Below are 17915 nucleotides of genomic sequence, written 5' to 3' on the forward strand. Positions count from 1 at the left end.
CACATCCAGGTTATAGGAGACAGTTACCATAGCAACCATTTGAAAACACATTTAATACAACCAGAGTAACCTATTCATTTTTTTTATTTTTTTTTATTTTGAGTTTATTTTATATTTTATTTATTTATTTTATTTATTTTGAGGGTTTTACATTTAAAAAAAAAAAAAAAAAAAAAAAAATATATATATATATATATATATATATATATATATATATATATATATATATATATATATATATATATATATATATATATATATATATATAATCTATTTTTATTTATTTCTTTTTTTTTGGGGGGGGGGTTAGTTTATTTTTATTATTTTTTTGTTATTTTTAATTTTTTTTTTTTTGTTTTCTATTTTTTTTCCAAGTTTATTTTTTGTTTTTGATAAACTGTCTCCTCTCTGTCTCTGCTGCTTCAGACTCATTTTGGTCTTAAATGTTCGTATTAACCCTCTACATGATCCTGGGGTTTTTATTTCACTATTGTGTCTGTAAATCAAGATATGAACATTAATAACAGACAAATCGAGGTCGCTCCTGTTCACTTTACTAAGTGCCCAATCTCTGCTAAATTACTTTCAACATCCTCGCTCTGGATTGGCTCTTTGGTTGCTATGATACTCGTGGTTGATGCTTTAGTTTAGTTTTAGCCTCGACGAGCTTCATTTGGAGCTTCATTTGGAGCTGAAGCTGTGGTGATGTCAGACTCTCACACTCTCCTGACGTGAGATTAATCACATTCCTAGTAAATTTGCTCTAAAAACTTTTGAAATAAGAGTCGCAGCTAATATCAGCTTGAGTTTAGGGCAGAAATGATGGAAGGTTATTCAATTATTCATTCAAAAAGGAAAAAGGGAAAGAGAAAAAGAGAAAAGGAAAGGAAAAAACAAATAAAGGAATGGAAGGACAATAATAAGGGAAGAAAGGAAAAGGAAAATAAATTAATAAAAGAAAATGGAGACTCAACCCTGAAACTGAATGTCAAAACTAACTTTTTTACTATTTTAACTTCATAACTAAAACTCACTCATTCATTTTACCCGATCAATAATAAAACATTAGTTCATTGTAAGACCCCAGTCCGGACCCTCAACCCAGTGCATCATTTTCTTGTCCGTTTCTTTTTCTCTTTTTTACATGTTTCTATCTGTTGCAAAGTCCTGTTATGTTTTGTACTGTTTGTTTGTTTTTCTCATAAATAAAAAAAAAAAGAAGAAATAAGTGCTGCCTTTCTTTGTTTTGTCAGTCAAATGATTCATATAAACTCAATAAAAACATGATTATAAAAATGTGCTATAAGGAAACGGGAAACTTTGTCAAACTTGGCTGGATCCACAGGAGGAAGCACACGACTCTGTCCAGTTTAAATCACTTTTATTGGACCTTATGACATTATCCCACCGAAGTAATAAAAAATCCAAATCGTTCAACTCTTTGTTTTTTGAACCCATAGGAAATGCATTTTACAAAAGTGGCATTGAATCTTTAATGTTCTGGTCAAAAAGGCGCCACGGGAACTTACAAATATTTACATCCAAGTATAAAAAAATGAAATGTATTAAGATTGTAACTTTTTGTGTAACGTTTTTCGTCCCCAGTCCAAAATGTGACAGATTCTTAACTCCAGTTGAGGAAAAACTGCTTGAAAATAATGGTTTCTTTCCCCTGTGGCAGAATCTCAACCTGCGAACAACAAACACGACCTGTTATCGTTTTATGTGGACGAGGATTTGCAGCTCTATAAAAGACATTATGACTTCTATGACTGTGTAAACTTTACTCAAACTAAACCGTTATATTTAAACTGTAAACATGCAATAAACCAACCTGTGTTTTCATCCTGGGATAATTCATTTGCTCGATGAAGTTGTCAGCGATTTGTAAAGCCACTCTTTTCTCTTCAGCGTTTGCCCCGTTACCTGCAAGACAAGTTTCAAACAATAAAACACGGGATCCAGAGCAAAAGACGAAGTTTAAATCTGTCAACTGGACAAATGGTTGAAGACGTTTCGCGAAACGTCTTCAACCATTTGTCCAGTTGACAGATTTAAACTTCGTCTTTTTTTGTGGATCAAACCTGGACGACTGAGGGATTAAACAGACAGAACACGTGATCGTTAATCTAATCCCGTGCTCAAAAGCCGTCTCGTGTGTTAGCATGCTAGCGCTGTGTCGTTTTACCTTTCCACACAAAGATTTTTCCGTTGGCGCCGTTGTCCAGGATGAAGCAGTCGTCGCGCACCAGCAGCTCCTTGGCAAACGGGCTCTTCCCCGACACTTTGGTTGTTGTCATCGATCCCGTTGCATCTGACACCTGTAAACAAAAAAGGTGTATTGATACTTTGAGGGTGATGTCATGAACAACCGGAGGCACTGCTGTGTCTGAGGGTTTGTTAGACTCTGGTCTGAGGCTTAATTTAACAGAATCTTAACAGGAAAGACTGAGTTAACTGGAAGTACAACAGGCGAGCTGATGTGTGCGCTTAAACAAGTACAGTCACACGCTAGCTAGCATTAGCCAACAGTTTTTCCGTTAGCCACGCCCACATTTCAAACGCCTGAACAGGACCGTGACACTGATATTGATCCAGGCTCCTGAAAATCTGCAGTTTAAATATATTTTTTGCTTTTTTTCTTAAGTTTTCAGACTACTTCTAAACTTTTTGGCAGTGTTTGCTAATGTGTGCACTGTGTTATCATGGTAACTGCAGATCATGCCGCTATAGACATGCACGTAGAACACCTCCTGCACGATGTCACTGCAAAGTCTGTATTTGTTCTGTTTTGTGTTTACATTTCCCACTAACACTGGTGAAAATGTTCGATCTCATTTCATGTCTGAAGCTGAAGGACTGGGCCTGTTTCGGTCTTGGATCAGAGACTGCAGTGAACACCAGGTGCCACACGGGGGCAGTAGTGGCTCTAGTAACTGTTGTCGTGTCCTTAGCAGTGGTGGAAGAAGTACTCAAGTTTGTTACTCCAGCAAAAGTACAGACAACAGAGCAAAAAATACTCAGGTAAATAAAAATATCACATTAAAAATCGACTTAAGTAAAAGTATTTAAGTATCTGTTTAAAAATATACTTAAAGAGTAAAAATTTAAAGTAATTTGTGCATGTTTTGAGGCGTTATGAGTCTTCAAGTGTAGTGATTTTGATAAAGATTTGTGCTGAGCTGTTTTTATTGTTTGAGCCTTTTCAGCTGGTCTCAAACAATAATAAAAAACACTTTTACGTTTCAGTCCAGTGTGGTGCTGGTCTGAAGGGCAGATGCCTCAGATTGGCAGCCGTACTTCAGTTAGTCTACCCCAGGGCAGCTGTGACTATAGACGTAGCTTAGCAAGTGCTCAAATGGTTAAGTCTGTGGATGTACCTTGTAGAGCGACGCAGAGTTGGAGGCGTCTGCTTTGCTGTCCTCCTCGGGCGTGCTCTCAGCCAGCGGCGGCATCTTCCCCAAAACCTGCACGAGGGAAACGGTAAAGAATCACATTTTTATACAGCGCTTTTCCACCTTTTAGTCACTCAAAGCTTTGTGGGAGCTGGAATCAGTCGACAAACACTCACACTTCACATCAGAATAACCTCATACGTTTACATGAATATCTTTTGTTTTGTTTATTTTTACCTTGAGCATCTCCTCTGGCTCCTCCCCCTCGCAGCTGTCCACGATTTTGGCTTTTCCATGTCGGTCTGTGTCACGGATGAGCGACGCGATTTCTCTTACTTTCTGCTTTTCGAAGATATTGGCCTGTGAGCCGATCCAGGAGATAATAGTCTGGAAAAAGCACTTTACATCAGTCTTAAAATTCAAAATGGCCGTCTTAAAATGAACGTAAACTTTTTAACAGTAAAAGTCAGATTTCTTACACAGCTATAGATCTTAATATGTGTTTTAAATAAATAAGACTTTCTTCCTATTCATTTATGTTACAGAGGGGCCCGTTTCTTGCCCCCCCATATTTCTGCCTGTTTGACGTCCCCCGTGTGGCGGGACGTGTCCACTCACGTCTCCGAGGTCGAGGATGAAGCAGTCCCCCTTGTTGAAACTGGCCCAGGACAGGTCCACCTCCTTGGCACGGATGTTACGTTTCCCTTTGATTTGGTACAACCTGTGCACCGGCCCGCAGCCCTGAGTCCTCCTGAAGCCCGACTCCACGCCGCCCTCCTGTGGACAAGCACAGTAATGGTAAATAATCACGTTTTTATACAGCGTTTTTCCAACTTCAAGTCACTTAAAGCACTTTACGTCAAGGAACCACTCACACATTCATACACAAGAGTACGCAGACACTGGGGGCGAGGGGGGTTAAGTGTCTTGCCCGAGGACACGACAACCTGTGGGTAACTAGATCTGACCAGTCAATGACCAATGGCCGCGCTCTTGATTTAAATAAAATGAAACTAACGACAACATGACACGAAAGACAGATACAGCAGGACACGGGGAAGATGAGTTTGAGTTCACAGTTGGGGCAGGTGTTGGGGCGGGTGTTGAGGCGGGTGTTGGGGCGGGTGTTGGGGCGGGTGTGAGCAGCAGAGGATTATGGGGGACGTAGGTGGGAGGATGGGACAGAGGGGACAGCGCTCGTTGACGACTAAAGCGTCTATAAAGTGTTTAAATAGCGTTTTTTTTTTTTGTTTGTTGTCAAAACTAGTTATATTTTCATCTTTGTGGTAAAAAAAAAAAATGGGTGAGTCTCGGCTCCTTTGCAATCTCAGGTATTTGGTGACATCACACAGCACTGCCCTGATTACAGCCAGGTGTGTGTGCGATGACAAACACCTGGCTGCAGGGGGCGGAGTTTGAGGCGTAGGCGTGGATACCCGTTCGACCAATCACACTGTTTCTTATATCACATGTCTCCTCCCCCCGTCACTCTCGTCTTTAGTCCTCCAGGCCCCGCCCCCTCCTCCCCCGTCACTGTTTATCATCTGCGTTTGAAATGTCGTTGTGGGCGGAGCTTAGTTTAAGTTCAAGGTTAACGCAGTTGGCTCCACATGGCACTTCTTTCACCCGGTTAACTGCCCTGTGGCACGGAGGCGCGGCTATAAACTAATAAAGGGATAATAATAATCTTTGTGACCCATTATAATAAAAAAGATATAATCCACATAAATCTGATAGAGGGATTAAGAAAAAGGAAATAAAACTCATAACGTGACATAACGACAGCTACAACTTTACAAGGAGATCGAAACTGTCCCAATACAAACAGAAGATACATGAAGTCAAATATATGTCCTGCTTTAGTCCTGCTTTAGTCCTGCTTTAGTCCTGCTTTAGTCCTTGTTTAGTCCTGCTTTAGTCCTTGTTTAGTCCTGCTTTAGTCCTGCTTTAGTCCTGCTTTAGTCCTGGTTTAGTCCTGGTTTAGTCCTGGTTTAGTCCTGGTTTAGTCCCGGTTTAGTCCCGGTTTAGTCCTGGTTTAGACCTGCTTTAATCCCGCTTTAGTTCCTCTTTAGTTCCTCTTTAGTTCCGGTTTAGTCCTGCTTTAGTCCTGCTTTAGTCCTGGTTTAGTCCTGGTTTAGTCCTGGTTTAGTCCTGGTTTAGTCCTGGTTTTAGTCCCACTTTCGTCCCGCTTTAGTCCCGCTTTAGTCCCGCTTTAGTCCCAGTTTAGTCCTGGTTTAGTCCCAGTTTAGTCCTGGTTTTAGTCCTGGTTTTAGTCCCGCTTTCGTCCCACTTTAGTCCCACTTTAGTCCCGCTTTAGTCCTGCTTTAGTCCCAGTTTAGTCCCGGTTTAGACCTGCTTTAATCCCGCTTTAGTTCCTCTTTAGTCCCGCTTTAGTTCCGGTTTAGACCTGGTTTAGTTCTGCTTTAGTCCTGCTTTAGTCCTGCTTTAGTCCTGGTTTTAGTCCTGGTTTTAGTCCCGCTTTCGTCCCACTTTAGTCCCGCTTTAGTCCCGCTTTAGTCCCAGTTTAGTCCCAGTTTAGTCCCAGTTTAGTCCTGGTTTTAGTCCTGGTTTTAGTCCTGGTTTTAGTCCCGCTTTCGTCCCACTTTAGTCCCGCTTTAGTCCTGCTTTAGTCCCAGTTTAGTGCTGGTTTAGACCTGCTTTAATCCCGCTTTAGTTCTGCTTTAGTTCTGCTTTAGTTCTGCTTTAGACCTGGTTTAGTCCTGCTTTAGTCCTGCTTTAGTCCTGCTTTAGTCCTGGTTTAGTCCTGCTTTAGTCCTGCTTTAGTCCTGGTTTAGTTCTGCTTTAGTCCTGCTTTAGTCCTGGTTTAGTTCTGCTTTAGTCCTGCTTTAGTCCTGCTTTAGTCCTGCTTTAGTCCTGCTTTAGTCCTGCTTTAGTCCTGCTTTAGTCCTGCTTTAGTCCTGGTTTAGTTCTGCTTTAGTCCTGCTTTAGTCCTGCTTTAGTCCTGGTTTAGTCCTGCTTTAGTCCTGGTTTAGTCCTGGTTTAGTTCTGCTTTAGTCCTGCTTTAGTCCTGCTTTAGTCCTGCTTTAGTCCTGCTTTAGTCCTGCTTTAGTCCCGGTTTAGTTCTGCTTTAGTTCTGCTTTAGTCCTGCTTTAGTCCTGCTTTAGTCCTGCTTTAGTCCTGCTTTAGTCCTGGTTTAGTCCTGCTTTAGTCCTGCTTTAGTCCTGCTTTAGTCCTGCTTTAGTCCTGGTTTAGTCCTGGTTTAGTCCTGGTTTAGTCCTGCTTTAGACCCTTCTTCTGTTTGTTGAAGAATAGTTTTGATCTTCTGAACGACCTGGACATGACATGTGTATCTAAAATGTAGACAGTATTAAAAATAAAGAGGACTGAATTTGACTGGTTGTGATTATAGATTATTGATCCCGATTATCGTCTGATCATTCTAAATCGTGCTCTGACCTTGTAGCTGACGCCTCGGGGGAACAGGGCCATAAACTCCGGGCACTCGTAGCACTGGAGCTGCCTGTGCTGCACCGGGTCACCTCCCAGGTAGTCGTCCAGCTGAGTGGCCAACATGGCACAGGCCACCTGCTCGTCCGAGGACGACTTCTCTCCTGCACAGACCAGTTTACATTTATGAAACATCAGAGTGTTCAGTGAGAGGGACGACTCGCACGGCGTCAGGTCAGGGTCATGTAGAGGGTTAATACGAACATTTAAGACCAGAATGAGTCTGAAGCAGCAGAGACAGAGAGAGGACAGAGATTTACAAAAGAAACAAAAAATAAACTCAAAATAACAAAAAATAAAAAAACAACAACTCAAAAAACAAAAACAACTCAAAATAACTAAAAGAAAAAAAAAACTCAAAATAGCAAAAAAAAGGAAAAAAACAACAAAAAAAAACACATCAAAATAACAAAAAGATTATAATAAAAATAACTTAAAAAACCTCAATATAACAAAAAACCCTCAAAAAAACAAAAACAAAAAACCCCTCAAAATAACAACCCCCCCCCCCAAAAAAAACCAACAAAACCTCAAAATAAAAAAATAAAAAATTAAGAAAATAAGTTAAAAAAAACCCCAAACACATCAAAATAACTAAAAAATTATAATTATAATAAAAATAAACTCAAAATAACTAGAAAAAAAAAAAGAACCCCAGGGTCATGTAGAGGGTTAATACGAACATTTAAGACCAGAATGAGTCTGAAGCAGCAGAGACAGAGAGAGGAGCCAGAGTCGATGGAGCAGGAAGTGCGCACATGATCACTTCCTGTTCGTAACGCGGCGGCGGCTAGCAGGTTAGCTCTGTCCATTTATATAAACAGACTGTGGGTCAGATACAAAATTTAAAATAAAAGTTTGCCAGTGACCATGACAACTGTTGGTGCAGATGCAGAAGTAAAAAGTTACTCAAGTAAAAAGTAAAAGCATCACATGAAAAAAAATCGACTTAAGTAAAAGTATTTAAGTACCTGTATAAAAATGTACTTTAAGATTAAAAAGTAAAAGTGTTGTTCATTTAAGTGTAAATGTAGTGATACTGATTCAAAATGACACATATTTTGTTCAACAGTAACAACATGAATCAATTTCTTCATTTTTTTAAATGATTTTTTTGTATTTATTTCTCTTTTGCTCAAAGCCGAAGCTTGAATTCGAAAACTTTATTCAGGATGTTTCCACAAACATGGTAAAAATAACTCCTCAAATCATATGAAAAGTAATTTTACTTTTTAGTCCTGTTCAAAAATGTAGTGGAGTAGAAAGTACAAATACTGCTCTCAAATGTACTCAAGTAAAGTACAGACACCTAATCTTCTACAGAAGTACAGTACTTTACTCCATGTACTTTATGTTCCACCTCTGGTACAGTCAAATGATTCAATAACAATATCTCTGTTTATCTTTAATATTTTAACATTCACAGGTTTCTACATGAAATATCAAAGGTAAACTGTCAAAACCAGACTCTGAGAGACTTTAGTCCCGGTTTAGTCCCACTTTAGTCCCTCTTTAGTCCTGGTTCAGTCCTGGTTCAGTCCTGGTTCAGTCCTGCTTTAGTCCTGCTTTAGTCCTGGTTCAGTCCTGCTTTAGTCCTGGTTCAGTCCCTCTTTAGTCCTGTTTTAGTCCTGGTTCAGTCCTGGTTCAGTCCTAGTTTGTACCAGTTGTTCTACACAAATAAACGTTCGTGGTTCCGGTCTCTTAAAGTGGCTCGACGCGGTGATGGACTCGTGTTTAAATATACATATTGTTGTCGCTGTGGAGCAGAGAGGTTAATGTGTCGCTCGCACACGACACAATGACCCAACCGACGAAGGTGAAAGGTCATCGGAAACACGGGGACACAAACAGAGGGTCTTTGGAGCGGGACGGGCCCTCTCGGATCGTCGTTACCTAAGCTCCTGATACAAGCTGGAAACAACGGGCCTGAGTGAGTACTGTAACAGGACTCGTGTATTTTTAATGTGGTCACTGTCATGGGGCCATCATCCCACTGGAGCTAAGGGTCAGCTTTGTGTCTCAGGTGTCATCAGTGTTAATGTTACGCTCATTACCTGCTCAACCTGAGGACCACGCGCTAAGGCCCACTGGACCACGCGCTAAGGCCCACTGGACCACGCGCTAAGGCCCGCTGGACCACGCTCTGAGGCCCACTGGACCACGGACGACCATTATACTGAGACTGTGCGGTTTGGACACTCCAGACCTATTTGACTACAGTTTAGACCTGGAATAGACCTGGTTTGGTCCTTGTTTAGACCAGGAATAGACCTGGTTTGGTCCTTGTTTAGACCTGGAATAGACCTGGTTTGGTCCTTCTTTAGACCTGGAATAGTTTTAGACCTGGTTCTGTCCTTGTTTAGACCTGGAATAGACCTGGTTTGGTCCTTGTTTAGACCTGGAATAGACCTGGTTTGGTCCTTGTTTAGACCTGGAATAGACCTGGTCTGGTCCTTGTTTAGACCTGGAATAGACCTGGTCTGGTCCTTGTTTAGACCTGGAATAGACCTGGTTCTGTCCTTGTTTAGACCTGGATTAGACCTGGTTTGGTCCTTGTTTAGACCTGGAATAGACCTGGTTCTGTCCTTGTTTAGACCTGGAATAATAGTCTTAGACCTGGTTTAGATGTGGAAAGCCCAGTCTTTTCTTTGTACTTGATTAGTTTAACCCTCTGATGCATGAATTATGAAAGCCAAGATTTTTACTTAATTTTTTTTCTGATGTGTTTTTCTTCTTCTCAGGACATGAAAAAACATTGTGAACTGCCTGTAAATATGAATTAACTTGTGCTCTACTGTAAATATACAAACACATCTTTCTTTTTATGCTTTAAAAAACATTTCAACATTTTTGGGGGGAAATTTCAACACTGTTTAGATGCAACGTTTAGGCCTGAATAAGAAAAACAATCAGAGGTAAATTTACTTGCAGTTACACCGACTGACCACTGAATTGATGTCAATGGAGTGTGGCAGCAGAGAGCACTCCAGAGACTCCACCACATAAACCAATGCATTAAAGAGAAAGTTGTTTTAGTAGCTGTCCACTGCAGTGACCGCTGTGCACCAGAGGGTTAACAGCGTAGTACTGGTTACTGTTGAGTTGTGGTTGTCAAAGTGAACACACCAGACCCGTCCACAGAAATGTATGGACCCCCTTTAATATTAGTATTACTTAACAGACAGTAGCTTTAAGACCCTGGGGCCCGGGACAACAGACCCCTTTGTCCTCCCCCGTCGAATCCCCTGAATGCAGCGGATTTCTGACACCAACGGGTAAAACTGTTACTATAAGAATTCATTTATTAAAGCTTCATGACTGAAAACCTCATAAAACTATAGTTATTTTGGTCACATTTCTGCTTTTCCCTTTTCCATTTATTTGAGCACAGGCCCAGTCGATTTCAATACTAGTTTTAATATCGATTATTATCAGACGTTCGATACTTTTGACGACCTTCTTTCAAAAACATCCTGACTTCACTCATAGATTTTATAGTTAATTCTCCAGTTTCTTACCGATCCACATGTGGAGGTCGGCCCCGTTCTCTCCGCGGTTTTGCAGAACCAGGTACGAGTCTCCGTTAAAAAAGGCTCCGATTTCGGTGGGGTCCAGCAGCACGGCCTTCATCTTCTCCACCCTCCACACCCACAGGCCCGGAGTCCGTACCTCAGGACCGAACTGCCCCGGGACCGCCTGGATGGGGAGCATGCTGCGGACACACGAAGGGTTAAAGTTACTCAGTCGACTTCTGTTAAACCAAAAGGGCAGAGGATTGAGGAAGTGAACAAAGAACAAAGAACAAAGACAGAGATGTGAAAGCGAGCCGTGCCAACAATAGTTTGATATATTCAGAGAACCTGTTTGAAAACGTGCTTTAATAGTAAAAAGTTAAAGTATTTCACACGTGTAGTTCATTTGTTTAAGTGTAAATGTCGTGATATAGATAAAAAACGATCCACATTTTGTTCAACAGCAACAATACGAAACTATTTCTCAATTTTTCTTAGGCATTTTGTGAATTTATTTTCGTTTTGCTCAAACTCGTAAACTTTATTCAGGATGTTTCCACGAACACGGTAAAAATAACCCCTCAAATCAGATGAAAAGTACTTTTACTTTTCAGTCCTGTTCATAAATGTAGCGCAGTAGAAAGTACAGATACGGCTCTCAAATGTAGTGAAGTAAAATTAAAAAGTACACACTGTAAAATGCACTTAAGTAAAGTACAGATACATAAAAATACTACTTAAGTAATATTATTGTTTTTTATTGTTTTATTGTAGCTCTGAGATTCTATGGAATGAAGATAAAATGTATTATTATTATTTTCAAGACGCCATTTTACCAATTTACCCCCGTTTAACCTCCACTGTGACACGCCCACTGTGACACGCCCACTGTGACACGCCCACTGTGACACGCCCACTGTGACACGCCCACTGTGACGTCCGCACTTCTTTCTCCCGTTTTATTTTCTTAATCGTTGATACTCGTTGATTCTGCAGCGTCGCGTCGTCATTTTGGTCCAAATGTATAAAAACGCTCTGCTCTAGTGCGACGTGCATCTGTCCACAGGGGGCGCTGCAGCTACACGTCTCTTTGTTGCGATGACGTTTACGGTGACGTCAGCTCCATTGGACACCACAGTTTTCTCACACAAAACTCAGCGGATTTGTTAGTTTTATTAAGTGTTTTTAGATGAATATTGTGATTTAAAATGTGTAAATTATAACATAACGACGCACAGAGATGAGAACCATAGAGACTCAAGCTCTACGTGTTGTTCTTTAAATCACTCTCTGTTGTGCGGCTTTTGTCAAGAGTGTAATTACATCAAGTCTTGACACAAAATGAGGTCTTGTGTTTCAGGGTTACATCACATTTATGTAACTTGAGCTGAAATGAGCAGCGTGCCGCGGTGTCATTGCGAAAAACGAGCGAGCTGCATCACGCCGCACGCACGAAAGCGAGTTTAGACGATCAGATCTGTGTTATAATGTCGTTTTCCTCGTCACAAACAGACCTGGAGTTGTGTTTTTTTGTTTCATTCACACACGTTTAACACACAAAACCTGCAGATTTAGGCTGAGTTCTTCTCTCAAACTGAAAACGCTCTGTTCCACCTTGTGATGTCATCATGTGGTGATACAGGAAGTGCTCCGCTGTGTTTTTAAACTCCACACACCTTCATTTATAGAATCATTTGGATCATTTCAGACCTGGAACTGCCACTTATCTCTACAGAACTAAAGGTAAAACGTAGGTAGGTGTTAACTACCACTTGATGACATCACAAGGTGGAACGGAGCGTTTTGAACTTTGTAGATGTCACAGACTAATAATAAAGTCTGACTCAAACATGTGTGAATGAAACAAAACACAACTCCAGGTCGGTTTTTAAGGAGGAAACATCATTAGAACATGGATTAAAGCTACAAGAGTCCGTTTTGGAACTTTAAAAACCACCACTTGATGACATCACAAGGTGGAACAGAGCATTTTGAGCTTTGGAGATGCAGACATAACAATAAAGTGTGACTGAAACATGTGTGAATGAAGCAAAACACAACTCCAGGTCTGTTTTTGAGGAGGAAACAGCGTTAGAACACGGATTAAGACTCCATTTTGTGTGATATGGGACCTTTCCTTTAACACGCACACTCCCCTTTAAGTTATTCACAGAAGAACATGTTCACAGTGAAACCAAACCGCACGCTCTGTTTCCTCTTCCTCCCGTCTTTCTCTCTCTCTCTCTCTCTGTTTGTCTGTGTGAACGGGTTGAGTTGAGGTTGTAGTTTATACGGCACATCGACACCTTCAGATCTATTCCCCCGATAGTGCAGATCTGTGCAGATAACGGGCTTTAGACGGGGTTATCTCCGCGATACTCGGAGAGGCGCCAAGACGTAACCACAACCAATAAACAAATGCAGGAAGACGACAACCCCGCATTAGCATGACTAGCTAATGTGTTACTTAGGCTTAACAAGATCTTCGAAAAGCGTTAAGTCTAAGTGAGTCTAAGTCGGCAGCGAACAGGAAAGAAGTAACGCCAAGGATGCTAACGCTAACGCTAAAGTGTGAACGTGCAAACTTTATATCGGTGATGGATGAAGTACGCAGTTTTGGGCAAAAAATACTCATGTAAAAGTAAAACTATCACCTGCAAAAATGTGTTTACGTAAAAGTATTAAAGTACTTGTTTAAAAATGTGCTTAAAGAGTAAAAAGTTAAAGTATTTTGTGCAGATTTTGAGTCTTTGAGCGTCAAATGTGGTGATTTTGATAAAGATTTGAGCTGAATTTTGACTGAATCGATCGTTTTTTCTGTTTTTATTTGCACATTTTTTATTTGCGTTAAAAATAAACCCTCAGACAATAATAAAAAGAATATATATACTTTTACTTTCCCTGTTCAAAAATGAAGTAGAGCAGAAAGTACAGGTACTGCTCTCAAATGTACTGAAGTAAAAGTAAAAGTAAGTAAAAGTATCACCTGCAAAAATCTGCTTAAGTAAAAGTGTATTAAAATGCAGTTTACGTATATTTAATGGAACACTGGAACAAGCAATTAGTTAAAAGTGTATAAAAAATGCCGTTTATTAATGTACCTGTTTGAAAATAGACTTTAAGAGTAAAAAGTAATTAGAAGTAAAGTATTTTGTGCAGATTTTGAGTCTTTTAAAGCTTCAAATGTGGTGATTTTGATCAAGATTTTAGCTGAATTTTGTTCAACTGAAACTGAATCGATCATTTTTGTCCGTTTTAATTTGTATATTTTTATTTGAGTTAACAATGATAATAAAAAAATACTTTTACTTTCCCAGTTCAGAAATGTAGTGGAGTAGAAAGTACAGACACTGCTCTCAAATGTACTTAAGTAAAAGTAAAAGTACACACTGTAATATGTACTTAAGTAAAGCGCAGATACCTAAAAAGTAGACTTGCGTACAGTACTTTAACACTTCATGTTTTTCCAGCTCTGTTTTCTATTCTACTTCCCTTTACGACACGTGTTTAAATGTTATCAGTACAGTTATCACTTATCTTAATCCCTCGTTTGAATTTGTTTGCACGAAAACGAGCGTAGAGGGGTAATATTCGAGAGGACGGACCAACGTGTGAGATAACACAAGGAGAAATTATAAGGTTAGAGTTCCTTCGGGCAAAGTGGAGATGCAAATAAAAACAAAAAAACGGTCTTGACTTAACTGCATGATCTCGTCTGGGACTTGTATTTGCGGTACGCTCCATTCTGCCTCCATCGTGTGTCCTGCCGGATCCGTGTCGGCGCGTTATCGTGAGCGTGTAGGCCTGGTCGGCGGTCGTGTTTGTGCTCACCTGGCCTGGTTAGCTTATATGTACCAGGTAACAGGAGCCGGTGTGATGAAAGCTAACCTGCGGCCCGCGGATACGAGGCGGGCGTTGGGGGGTGGGTAGAGTCGGGTTCCTGGTTCCTGGCTAAAGCTAAACACCGGGCGGATAATTAGAGCGGGAGAGCGAGACGATGCCAGTCTTTCCAATGACTTTTACTGTAATGACTTAACTGGCGCCGATTGAGATCCATCAAACCCTCCCCCCCCCTGTCCCCCTGTCCCCCTCGTCCCCCCCGTCCCCTCGTCCTCGGGGTCAGATGACATCACACAGTCTGTAGAGAGGGATTAGTGAACACAGACGTGGGACAGATCAAATTTAAATTGGTAAAATGCAAATATTTGTTGTAAAACTGGGAGTTCTTGGGTCTAGTCACGAGTAGAAATGATCAGGTTCAACCATAGACTGTATTTAGAACTATACACTTTATAAAAACACTTAAACTTTGACTGTTTCTATTAGGATTAACACAATTATTTCTATTATTAAATGCCAGAAAAATAAGAGAAGGATTTTAGACAGAAGGAAAGACAATTTTTTGCGAAGTTTATAGACATTTCATTAGTATTTGGTTGCATTTTCTTTAAACTTTGGTCAAATGTTTTGGATTTCCTTCCTCAAACGTCTCACAATAGTTGGCAGGAGTTTTGTCCCATTCGTCCTGACAAAACTGGTGTAACTGAGTCAAGTCTGTGGCCGTCTCACTCGCACAGGCCTTTTCAGGTTTGTTCGTACATTTTCAGTAGGATTGAGATCAGGTCTTTGTGATGGACACTCCAAAACTTTGACTTTGTTATCTTTAAGCCTCTTTGTTATCCTTAAGCCTCTTTGTTATCCTTAAGCCTCTTTGTTATCCTTAAGCCTCTTTGTTATCCTTAAGATGTGTTGAGATGTTGCTTCAGTATTTCCACATAATGTTCTTTCCTCATGATGGATCTATTTTGTGAAGTGCACCTCGTATTAACCCGCGCTACATGATCCTCGCTCCAGATTGGCTCTTTGGTTGCTAGGATACTCACTGAAGTCTGCAGAAGTCCAAATACGAAACTTATGAAACCTCTATAACCTCGATGAGCTTCATTTGACTTATTTATTTATTTTAATAATGTGCGTGTGCTTGAAGTCATCCTTAGATTAAAATATATGCCAGGTCGATAAATTTTCTTATTCTCAATCAAAACATCTCCATGGCGACAAACAAGTGGCAGACCAGAAAGGTTCCGTAGTGTACCTTTAATTAGGCTCTGATCTCTTGTGAAATCTAGGTGTAAATTATGAACTAAATGCAGCTTTAAATCCAGAAAATCCCTTTCAACATCTTTCCAACCTTCAGGACTATTGCGACAGCCCGACCCACCCGGCTCCACCCTGGTTTGAGGAAGTAACGTTCTCACCTTCCCTTTAATTAAGAACATTTATTTAGAACGACACGAAGCTCAGACCCACGAGAAGAAAAACACTGCACAAAACGATCACGACTTTGCTCTGACACAAGTTATTTTAAGTGTTAAAACTGAGGAGAGCTGCGTGAATGACAAGACCTCGTTGTGCTACTTACCGCTTCATTCTTTCACTGGATTCGAGAGGAATGTGACGAGTAAACACGAGATGGAACGAGAGAACGGCTCTAAGCAGAACAGAAGAACACGGCGTAGCGTCTTACTTTGCAGAGCGACGCACGAGGGAGCGGAGAGCTGAGAGTGGAGCGTCTGGTACAAGAAGTGACTCGCGCTCAGGAGAAATATCTTTTTTTTCTTTCTTTCGCAGACACCCCCAGACGTGCTTCCTGTAGATTTTTTGCCGAGGCCCTGCCCTCAGAGACTCTGAGTCACAGCAAACAAAGGAAAAAAGAGAACAAATGTGGTTAAATCAGCTGATAAAGACTCAACACTGTCTCAAAACACACAGCGGAACTTTTGGAGATGGTATTGCTTTGCCTAAAATGTTTCACAGTATGGCATTAAATGTATCTGTTTCCACGGATACAAGCAGATGACACTGCCAGGCCAAGTAACAGGTTATATCTGTGGAGAGGAGAGCATGGAGGTTTGTTCAATGTGTTTTTGAGCAATAAAAATGTGCATCAGAAATAAATAAATGTCAGATATAGATATGTTTGACGCCGTGGTGACAGTGGCTCAGTTGGTAGAGCGTTTGGTGCTTCAAATCCCACTCCCACACGTGAACGCTGTAGTTGTGTCCTTGGGCAAGACGCTTAACCCACCTGTGTGAATGTGTGTGTGGTTTTTTTATGCATTTTGAGAGCTTTGAGTGACTTGAAAGTGGAAAAGTGCTGTTGAAAAAGTGTGACCATGACCATTTACTGTGGAACATTACAGGTGCATTACATGTAACCATGGAGACAAGCTGGCAACCACCAGAAAAGTTACATAGTGTGTCTTTGAGTCATAGTCTCACAGTGATAAGTTATGAATTCTGATTGACAATTCCTTCTTTTTTGGTAATAATTAAATTAACTGGGTTCTTTAAAATAATAATAATAATAATAATAATAATAATAATAATAATAATAATAAATAAAATAGAATAAAATAAAATAGAATAAAATAAAATAAAATAAAATAAAATAAAATAAAATAAAATAAAATAAAATAAAATAAAATAAAATAAAATAAAATAAAATAAAATAAAATAAAACTAAACTAAACTAAACTAAACTAAACTAAACTAAACTAAATTAAACTAAACCGTTATAAAACACCTCACTATCTTGATATGACTGGACAAGGAATTCATTATAAACAGTGATTTCATAATTACTAGGGCAACCCTCCATAAAAACAGTCATCAGGCTTCCCTCAGTATCACACACACTCACACACACACTCACACACACACCCTGCAATAATGTATGTAACGCTTATGAGTGATGTCGTGACTCATATTTTCCACAGAGAGGTCAGATTAATGGATTTGTGCAACTGCAACTAACAGCCCTGAGGCATTCTGGGTAAACCTCAGTGAGTTTCATAACTAGTTTAGTGCGTCAGTGATCACCAAAGGACCTGGGTCTGCTCAGAAAACCAATATTACTGCTCTTATGTGTAAATACTGGGATTATTCACCTGAGAGGGTCACATGGTCCATTTGGATTTAGGTCTAGTTGTTTCCTCATGAAAGGCCTGGGTGATGTTGGCCGATCAAAAGCTCTGAAAAGACAGATGAGTCAATACAAGTTCCACATCGGACCTGTTTTTGACATTTTACTCATTCTAAAGTTGTCTACAGCACTTTAAAGACACTGGGACATGAGCTTGTGACCTGCAGCATCTGCTCATTCAGACCTGTCATGTGGTTTCTGCTGACTGTAGCTCAAATCATGCAAAGTCACGTGGTTTTCTGTGTGGAGACAAGTGCCCTCTAGAGGCCAAATTGAGGTAGCGTCTCAAACACCAATAACTAATGTAAGAATTTTTTTTTATTTTTTTGAGAATAGAAATAAACACAAATACCACCTAAATACTGTCTGACAACATAGTATTAAAAAAAAAAAAAAAAAAGATGAAATAAACGGCTCGTTGTAACTTCACCTTGTTTCGAAAAGCTTTGCGTTTCCATTACCTTGTTTGTTTTTAAAGCGCATTTTGAAGATTCACGTGAGAAACGGGAGGTGAGGACACCAAATATCGCATTTAGAACCGTTAATTTATATAAT

General features: G+C 40.1%; 1 protein-coding gene across 1 annotated transcript; it reads right to left on the reverse strand.

The window, feature by feature from the left end:
- Positions 1 to 1370: 1370 nt before the first annotated feature.
- Positions 1371 to 16003, reverse strand: capgb (capping protein (actin filament), gelsolin-like b). Its single transcript, XM_033983811.2, has 9 exons — positions 15798 to 16003; positions 10382 to 10575; positions 6813 to 6967; positions 4014 to 4172; positions 3633 to 3782; positions 3381 to 3467; positions 2189 to 2321; positions 1835 to 1926; positions 1371 to 1690 (listed from the first exon to the last, which is right to left on the reverse strand). Exons 1-9 carry the CDS (start codon positions 15803 to 15805, stop codon positions 1625 to 1627), a joined length of 1044 nt encoding a protein of 347 aa, XP_033839702.1. The 5' UTR covers positions 15806 to 16003; the 3' UTR covers positions 1371 to 1624.
- Between the last annotated feature and the right edge of the window lie 1912 nt (positions 16004 to 17915).

The sequence above is a fragment of the Periophthalmus magnuspinnatus genome, chromosome 18 (assembly GCF_009829125.3).
Source record: "Periophthalmus magnuspinnatus isolate fPerMag1 chromosome 18, fPerMag1.2.pri, whole genome shotgun sequence".
Classification (NCBI taxonomy): Eukaryota; Metazoa; Chordata; class Actinopteri; order Gobiiformes; family Gobiidae; genus Periophthalmus; species Periophthalmus magnuspinnatus.